General features: G+C 52.4%; 1 protein-coding gene and 1 pseudogene across 4 annotated transcripts in view; one reads left to right on the plus strand and one right to left on the minus strand.

Annotated features, from left to right (window-relative positions):
- Lrp3 (LDL receptor related protein 3) overlaps positions 1-5886 on the minus strand; it is an 18683-nt gene extending 12797 nt beyond the window's left edge. For 2 of the 4 annotated variants that reach the window (XR_004122974.1, XM_031386189.1), the window contains exons 1-3: positions 5388-5886; positions 3748-3795; positions 2039-2101 (exon numbers count right to left, since the gene is read on the minus strand). Coding sequence is in view for 2 of the 4 variants with exons in the window: in XM_031386189.1 (XP_031242049.1) it covers positions 2039-2101; positions 3748-3795; positions 5388-5460 (184 nt within the window). In the remaining 2 variants the exon portion in view is untranslated. Of the gene's footprint in view, positions 1-369; positions 2004-2038; positions 2102-3747; positions 3796-5387 lie in introns of those variants that run through there. The other 2 variants (XM_031386190.1, XM_031386191.1) reach the window with 2 other exon arrangements.
- Positions 5887-7732: 1846 nt separating this feature from the next.
- On the plus strand, positions 7733-7855 carry LOC116104366 (annotated as a pseudogene).
- Positions 7856-8763: the final 908 nt, after the last annotated feature.

An 8763-nucleotide genomic window follows, 5' to 3' on the forward strand; every position in this document is an offset into this window, starting at 1 on the left:
ACAAGGATACATATGGCCATGGTAGGTATCCTTCTACAAGGATACATATGGCCATGGTGGGTATCCTTTTACATGGATACATATGGTTCCTGGGTAGGCAGAGCCCAATGAGATTGGGGGTGTCTCTTCTTTGTACATAGAATTACCAAGGTTCTAATTCAACATCTTGCTCTCTTCCTGCCTCAGCCAGACACCTGTCCCTGTATACCACATCTGGCCATTTATTCCAGGTTTAGGTGGCCTGTCTGTCTAGATGACTGGACCACTGCCAGACCACCCCAACCTTTCCACAAACCTTCTTTTCTATAACCCCCATGGAATGTCACTGTTAACTGTTTTTTCTTCTCTGGGGGTGTCATGAGTACTTACCGGACCATGATTCTACAGCCACCACCTGGGTCTTACATCAAGATGGAAAACGGTCTGCTCTGGAAGCTGGGTGCTCCATGAAGGGATCTTGTCTAGATACTTCTTGGCAATAAGCTTGGAGATGTGTCTAGCTTCTCCAACACACCCTAAAACCCAGCTCTCTATGACAGCAGCGTCATATCCACCCTGGGGTCCAGATATAAGCTGCCATGGCCATGTGTATCCTTGTAGAAGGATACCCAACATGGCCATGTGTATCTTTGTAGAAGGATACATCTTGTCCATCTGTAAGACAGTCAGTGCATATTGCTTGCTATGGTTGAAAAAATTTAGCAAGTGCCCATCTTGAGGCAGATAGTCATGTAATGGGATAGACCAGTGGGGCAGAGAAGTCTACAGGAATGTCTTGTGGGAAGTGAGGATTTGACAGGATACATAAAGGTTGATGGTCAGAGCAGAGACAGCAAGACAGCATTTGGGAGATGCTGGTATAGGAGAGAGCCCTGGGGCGTTCAGGGTGTCAGGGAGGTCCCTGTGAGCTTTAGGTGGAGGTCAGCCTTTGCTCTAACAGATTGTCTGAGCTCTCAGTAGCAAAGTAGGAAAGAGCTGGGTGGCAGTTTTATAGGCAGTGTCATTAGTTAGGATCCAAAGCATTGTCAAATCCTCCTGAGAAGACAGGGGCAGGCCTGATGTAGCAGTTTGTAGATCTGATTTCCAGGGGTTATCAGCAACCTGGACAACCTGCCATAGTAACCTGACAACAGGAAGCTGGGCTTCCCTCATGATCAGGCACGTGGCCAGGTGCCTACCTGAGTTGAAAATAGTGTGAACTTTACCCTAGGATCACAGGGGGAAGCAGGGGGTGGTGCAGGACTCAGGGGGTAGTCTTTTGACCCAGGAAATGCTTGACACAGAAGGAGCAAGGGATAGGCTAAGGCACCAAAATCTATCTGGTGTGGGCTGAGAAAGAGACAGTAGGAAGATACCAAAAGTATTTGGAAATGCTGGGGCCCATGCTGGGAGGGGTCTGCTAGGCCAGGGAGAAGCTGGTCAGCAATGCCTGAGGAGTCAGAGGTGGATTTCAGAAAAAAAGGGAACCCACCCTGCCACTTGTCATTGCCAGGCAAGCTGTGCCTTTAGCTCCCCAAACCAAGGGTGCCATGCACAGGTATCAATGTGTAAACAACCACCTCTGGAGGTGAGTAAGGAGGGTGTGCAGGGCCTTGGGTCTCATCCCTCAAGCATCGCTTCTGCAAACCTGGAACACAACTGGAATGCCCAGTCACCCACCAGCAGCAGAAAGACTGGTCTCTGGTTCACGCTTGTAAGACACCAACCTCCTCTCACCCTGCTTCCCTGCACTGTACCCAGACACCTGACCCAGTCAGTGCTTTCCTGGAACCAGGATGTGAAACTGGGCTGTCCTTTGTGGTCAGTACATCAGCCGGGGCGGGGCTGGTCAGTGCTGACTATGCAGGGCCCTGGGCCAGCCTAGGTCAGAAGAGGAGGCCCAGCTGCAGAAAAACAGAGCTGGGTTACACAGAAGATTATGGGGGATAGAACTCAGTCTTCTAGATGGGTAGAGTGATTGGCCCCCATGAATGTCTCCCCCATACCCTCTGCCTGCCCTCCCCCACAACCCTTGACATCACCAGACAGATCTACCCACCTTGAGTCCCAGTGGGCTCAGTGGCAGCCTGAAACCCGAAACCCCACGTAGCTCCTGTTTTGCCTGTGGCACAAGAGACAACAAACAAGTTCCAGGTCCCCATACTTGGGGTCACACATCCTTGCTGACCCCATGCATCCTGAAGCCCTTGCCTTAAAGTTCTTACCAATTGCTCAGACTTTGGTCCCCTTGGCTTACTTTTGAGGCAGAGTATCTCTGTGTAGCCCAGGCCGATGTGACACTTTTGCAATCCTCCTGCCTCAGACTCCCCAGTACTAGGATTACAAGTATGCAACACCACACCTGGCTCTAAAAGACATTTTAGGGTTTGCTGAAAATGGCCATATATTGACTAAATGAGCAAGAGATGGTGAGGTTTACTTAGGATAGTAGTGATAGATCAGGCTACCTCAGTTGTCCACCTCACAACATTGGACCTAAACGTTCTACAAAGAGTGGCAGCCCCTCCTCAATTGTGGATGAGTACTTATGGCTGCTCTTCTCTCTCTGCACACCAGATGAGAGCTCAAAGATGACCATCAGATGGCCAGCCACCACTGCCAGGCAAGAGGCCAACACAGGACTCCACACTGCTTTTTCACACCCTGTGTCAACCTCTCTGCTGCAGGGTGGCTTACCTGGAACAAGCCTTTCACATGCAGAGCAGTAGACCCAGGGCTGCATTCTTATCCACCATCCTCCTGAGCCTCACACACAAGCCAGTCCCCTCTCTGCCCTGAAGCATCCCAGGGTTAGACACTAGCTTGCAGAGCCTGCCCTAGAATTCGCCTCCAGAATTACTCTAATTGACCATTCTAAGCTGTCAAAGCTGTCTCCTGACTGCTTTGCCTCTCCTGAAAATCAGTGAGAGCTGGAGCTTCTGCCTTCCCCTCATCCTAAGTCAACCTGGCCAAACCCACTAAGACTTGAATCCAGGCTAGGCAGATGCTCCAACACTGAGCCACGCCCCCAGCCCCTCACTGGGGGATTCTAGGCAGGGGCTCTACCACTGAGCCACGCCCCCAGCCCCTCACTGGGGGATTCTAGGCAGGAGCTCTACCACTGAGCCACGCCCCCAGGCCCTCACTAAGGGATTCTAGGCAGGGGCTCTACCACTAAACTACATCTCCAGCCCTTTTTAAAAAATGTTTTAGACAGAGTCTCACAAAGTTAGCCAGGCTTTCCTTGAACTCATTCTGTAACCTAGGCAGACCATAACGCCAACCTTCTACCTTAGTCTTTTGGGTGGCTGGAATTACAAATCTGTGCCATCTTATAAGTCTGATTTATTTCCTTAATGATACTGACTTCTGTGGCACCATTAATATTATCTCTAGGTATTATTTTAATACATGAGCATCCAGTGTCCCTAAGGAACACCTTAGCCCACAAGAGGCACAATCTATCAACTGTACAGGGTGTTTGCTAGTTTGCAGTGGTACCAAGCCACAGAGCATCCAATCCATTCTGAGCATCTTGGGTCATTGTTTCAATGGACCCTAATAACTAGGTTTGAGGTAGTCTGGCATTTCACCTATTTTACCAAAGAAATCAACTCCACTAAAGTTAAGTTCGCTCAAGACCAACAGCTCCTTTGTGACATTGTTAAAATATACAGGTAAAAGTTTTCCTAATGGTGGCCATGGGGTATACAGACATCCCCAGAGGTTGCTAACCCAGAGTAGGCAGGAGAAAAGGGCTTTACTTACCTAAGGCGGGAACTGCGCTGCTCAGCCTCCCAGTGAGAAAGAGGTTCACTGTGGAAGACACAAAGAAGTGTAAGTGGGGAGGACAGTAGCTCTTGGAGTTCAGGGTCCATGTCTGGGCTAGGAGTGAACACAGAACAACACAGCTGAAATTAAGGCAGCCCCTCTTTATCTCACTTGGCATGGCCCACATCCCTGCCAGAGACTTTCCCTCCCACCGCTGTTCCTTCTGGGACAGGCAAAGGTGAGGAACTCAGAGGGTCTCGGGACAGAGACAGCACTGTGCTAACTTGATTGTGTCATCCCAGGTCATGCTGACACCCATGCCACAGAATTCAGCAGTCTTCTCTCAGGCTTGAGGGTACCCATCACATAAGCTCAGTCCCAAGAGTTCTGCCTAAACCGGTAGGCCTTCTACCACCTTGAAGGGCTTCCTCCTTTGATGGGCATTTGGGGAGACAAGACCATCATCTTCCCTGCACCCTACTGTTCTAAAGGCAGAGCTGTCCTGATACCGGCACAGTAAGTGTCCACCTCAATAGAAATGTCTGTTGCTTCAGTTGGCTTCAGGCTGAGACAGAGTCTAGGTCAAGTGAGAAGAAATCTAACTTCCTGGGGACCGGGGTGCCCTCTCCATGATTGAGGCATTCACCCCATCTGCACCCCCAAGGCATTCTGGTACTGTTAGACCCAGACGTGAACATCTACTGAGCAAGGAAGCCCTCACCTCTGCCCTGACCACCTGGGAAAGACAACAGCCAGGACCCAGACACCATGACCACCGGCAGCATGTGAAGCAGGATCTCTGGGCATGCAGGCCACTGCTTAGATTAGTTCACATAGCCTGTGCAGTGGTCCTCTCCCGGACACTCACCCATCTCTATTCCTGGAGGCTAGATTAGAGTTACAGTTTAAAATGAAAGAGCTGCCCCTACACCACCTCACAACGTGTCACTTCAGTGGTTTTAGGGAGCCTGTCACATTCCTAGGCCCTCAACAGTGATATCACAGGGTGTCCCCTAATGACCCAGCTCTTCTAAGGGCCTCCCTCCTTCATCAAGGTAAATAAAGAGCCATGTGGGTTGGGGATTTAACTCCTTCCTTCCCCTCTCCTGCAATGGGTTCTGGGAAAGTGGACAGAAATTTTTCCTGGTCAGGGAAGGAGCCTTCTAAGCCAGGTTCCAGTCCTGGCAGGTTCTTGGCCTTCCCGGGAAGAGACTCCCACCCCCCACCAGGGATGAACCGACCTATGACCATCTGGGTCTGGGAAGACACAATGGGAAAATGAGTTCTCACAACTGCCTTCCTTCCCCCACCTGCCCCCATGCTGAGTCCCCATCTTTTAGCTAGCTCCCAGGCTTGCCCAGGACTCCAGGCAGGAAACGGTTCCTTCTTCAGGGAGCAGTAGTCCAGGCCTTTGTCCACAGCTCAGCTCAGGCAGGCCAGGCTGTAAGGCGACAGGAAGACCCCAGCCTCCCCCAGGAATCCAAGGCCAGCTTTCTCGTCCCCCCAGCTCCGGGCCTGGGGCTCTGTTGTGGTGGGAGGCTCCCTCTTCGGCAGCCCAAGGGTGCCTGGGCGCGGAAGCCATCGCAGTTCAGGCTCCAAGCCCTCCCACCCCGCCCAGCCCCTCGCGGCCCACTCACCCAGGCAGACGACTGCGAGCGGCGCCCTGGCGCCCGGCGACCCCTCCGGCCCCGCGGCCGCGCGCTTCTCCATGCCGGAGCGGGCCGCGGGCGGACGCCTGCTGCCCTGCGGCCGGGGCTCCGCCTGGGGCTAGGGCTGGCGCGGCGGCTGCGGCCCGGGTGCAGGCGGCGGCTGCGGCGGCGTCTTTGTGCGGCGGCGGTGCAGGCCCGCAACGCGCGGGGCCACATCGGCCGCGGCGTCACGGGCCCCGCGGGGGCTCAGCGGCGGTCGCCAGGGAAGACCCTCGCCCGCCGCTGTCCCGGAACCCCGGCCAGCGCGCCCAGCCCGGCCTGCGCACCGACACCTCCGGCGCGCCCATGCCCCGGCGCGCCCTGCCCGTCGCACCCCGGGCCGCCCGCGCTACGCCCCACGGTGCCTACGAGGGTGCGTCGGTCGGTCCGTTCGTCCTCCGGGCCGGCCCCTCGCCTGAGCCTGGAGCCGGGAGGCCGCGCCGCGCCAGCCACGTGACGCGCCCGCCGAGCCGCAGTGGCGCTGACAGGGCGGGCGGAGGCGGCTGGGGCGGGCCGGGGAGGGGGGGGGGGCTCACGCCCCGCCTCGGGGTGCTGGACAGCTCCACGCACGCGGCTCCGGCCCGATCCCGCTAGCTCTGAACCTTGGCCCAGCGATTAGGGCTGGCACTGCGCCTATAGTCCCGGGCTGCGCTTGCCTTCGTCCTTAGATCCCAAGATCTGGTCTCTTTCCCGAAGCCAGGCAACTGTGCTGGGGAAGAGAGGGAGACTGAGGTGGGGTGGTGTGGAAAGGGCTGCTGGGGACCAAGGCAATGAGTGGAGGCCCAGGGCTGGGGCCTGACTTCTTCCGTAATGCAATGCGTTCCTGGGTGATTTGGTTTGAGAATTCCCTCCTCCTGCTGGCCCTCTGTCCTCATTTACTTCGTCCTGTCTCTAAAGTGGCTCCCTTGTAAAAAGTGAGGCCCTGGGTGGGGACATTGATGAGAGCCCTGAGAGGACTCTAGACACCCAGCTGTGCCCCTGACCGGCTCAGTAACCCCCTCATCATCCAGGGAACCGCGATGATATATGTTTTCCAAGCATGCGGTTGTCGTCTGGAGGCGACCTGTCAACCAAGGGTTTGAATCCAGGAGAGGCAAGAACCAGAATGAACTTGGGAGAAGAGTTGAGAAGCTGGGGTCAACTGAGGTCAGCTGTTCTTTAAAACTGACACTAAATCAGAGGTCTCCAGAAACCCCTTAGCAAGGATGCTCCTCAAGTTGTGGTGAGCCCCACCTTCCACACACTCCTGAGCTCATGAGTGTCCCCTCACAACAGTCCATTAGTGAAAGCTGTACACACAGGAATTTATAAGTTCATTTTCACTGTACAGGAACCAAAAGTGTTTCTTTGGGGGGAAACTCTGAGTTTTTCTATGCTTTCTTGTTCTCCTTCTACAAGTTCCTTTTGTGATTATGCCAAAGCAGACTTTCCTAGGGAATGTTAAATGATTCAAAAAGTTGGGTAATGAGGGGTCAGTGGTCAGAGAGATGGCTTAGCAGTTAAGAGCTCTTGCTGATCTTCCAGGGGACCTGAGTTCGGTTCCAACATCCATGTTGGTTTACACCTTCAATTCCAGGGTGTCTGACAGCCCTTTCTGGCCTCTTTGGGCACCAGGCACACGTATAGCTCACATAGATGAATGCAGACAAAATACTTGGTGGCACATGTAAGCATCACACATAACATTGCAATTGCAAATAGCCCATGATCCAGGGAGAGGAATCTGTGAGTTTGTGACCAGCCCCCGTACCACCATGACACCAGGAAGAAAGAAACAAACAAACAAACAAAGGGAGGAAGAAAGAAAGAAAGAAAGGAAGGAAGAAAACAGAATGGCATGGGTTCTCAACACCATACACACACATATATCAGCCATCTACATCTACATACACATACATATATGCATATATGTATATATGCATACATATACACATACATATATACATGTATACACATAAATATATACATATACATGTACATATATACCATGTAAGCTAGGATTTCTATTTCTGGGTACATAGTTGAAGTTTAAAGAAGAGGTTCCTATACACCATTCACCGTTACTGATAAAACACTGAAGCAATCCAAGCATCCTTTGGCAGATGAATGAGCATACAGGACTGTGTGATGGAATATACTCAGTCTAGAAAGATGGACATTCTGGTGTATAATGCCACATGGATGAATCCTGAAAGGGTTACCCATGTAAAATGAACCCATCACAGCAGACAGATGTTCTATGATTCCATTCAAATGAGGCGCCTAGAATAGTAAGCATCATACAGACTAACCTGCCTGCCCCTAACAGGTGTGGCTGCTGTGCCCCACCAGTAAAATAGGAGTCAGAGAGGAGAGAGGCTGTGTCTACACTCAGTGCTCTGACCTGTGGACATCTGAATGATCTGTAGCCTAACACTCCCTGAAAAAATAGCAAGTCTGAGATGATACCAGTCTGGCACCAGGCAGGCCCAGACGGGCTCCCAGACTGAAAGCCAGAGACTAGAAGAACCACACAAGACAACAAGCTGTAGGCAGGAGTGAGCCCAAGGCAGACAACCCTCACAAGGGACTCCTTGGGCAGGCCAGGTGAGGAGCCTGAGATGACCACCAGTCATGATGCTTTGTTTGGTGTGCAGTAGAAGGCTACTTGTTTGCATGCAGAGGCTCTCACATAAGTCAGGCCAGTTCTGTCTTTAGTGAATAAGGGGTCTACCAACCCCTACTCCCGGGCCTGAGCCATCAGTATCTCTCTGGGATGCGGAGCTATGAACTGGGGTCGCAAAGTTGAAACAGCTGCAGGGAGCTGCGGTGTCTGGTTCTTGCTAATGCCAAGCTGGTATCTTGTTTTGCTGTGAAGGCTTCCATCAACCACTCCCAGCACCTTGTCCTCCTCCCCGAATGAGCACAGACTTCCCCCTGGTGGCCAGGGAAGGGAGTAGCACCACCGTGGACAGAAATGGCCTCCAGCCTCCAACTTGGGAAGTTGGGAGCTAGAGGGGTACGGGGTGGGTGAAAGGATCAGGAAGTAGACAGTTGTTTCTAAGTTAAACTTGCCAGACTGAAATGCTTGGTAGCATCTGGGAGGCAGGTTTCAAATCGACGAGACACTACTTTTTGAATTTTAAACAGGATGGGGTATCTGCTGACCCTCACAGGCTGGTCAGGATGGGCTCACTGGATATAGTGGTGACATGTGCTTGCTGTTTATAAAGTAAACAAAAAGGACCACCCAAGAGCAACGAGTTTATGCTGATAATGTTATTTCTGCAATCATTTCCTTCTCCTGTTTGGATGAGTTTTCATTTCTATTTTTTAATTAAATTTT

This window comes from Mastomys coucha, unplaced genomic scaffold (assembly GCF_008632895.1).
Source record: "Mastomys coucha isolate ucsf_1 unplaced genomic scaffold, UCSF_Mcou_1 pScaffold21, whole genome shotgun sequence".
In the NCBI taxonomy this organism is placed as follows: Eukaryota; Metazoa; Chordata; class Mammalia; order Rodentia; family Muridae; genus Mastomys; species Mastomys coucha.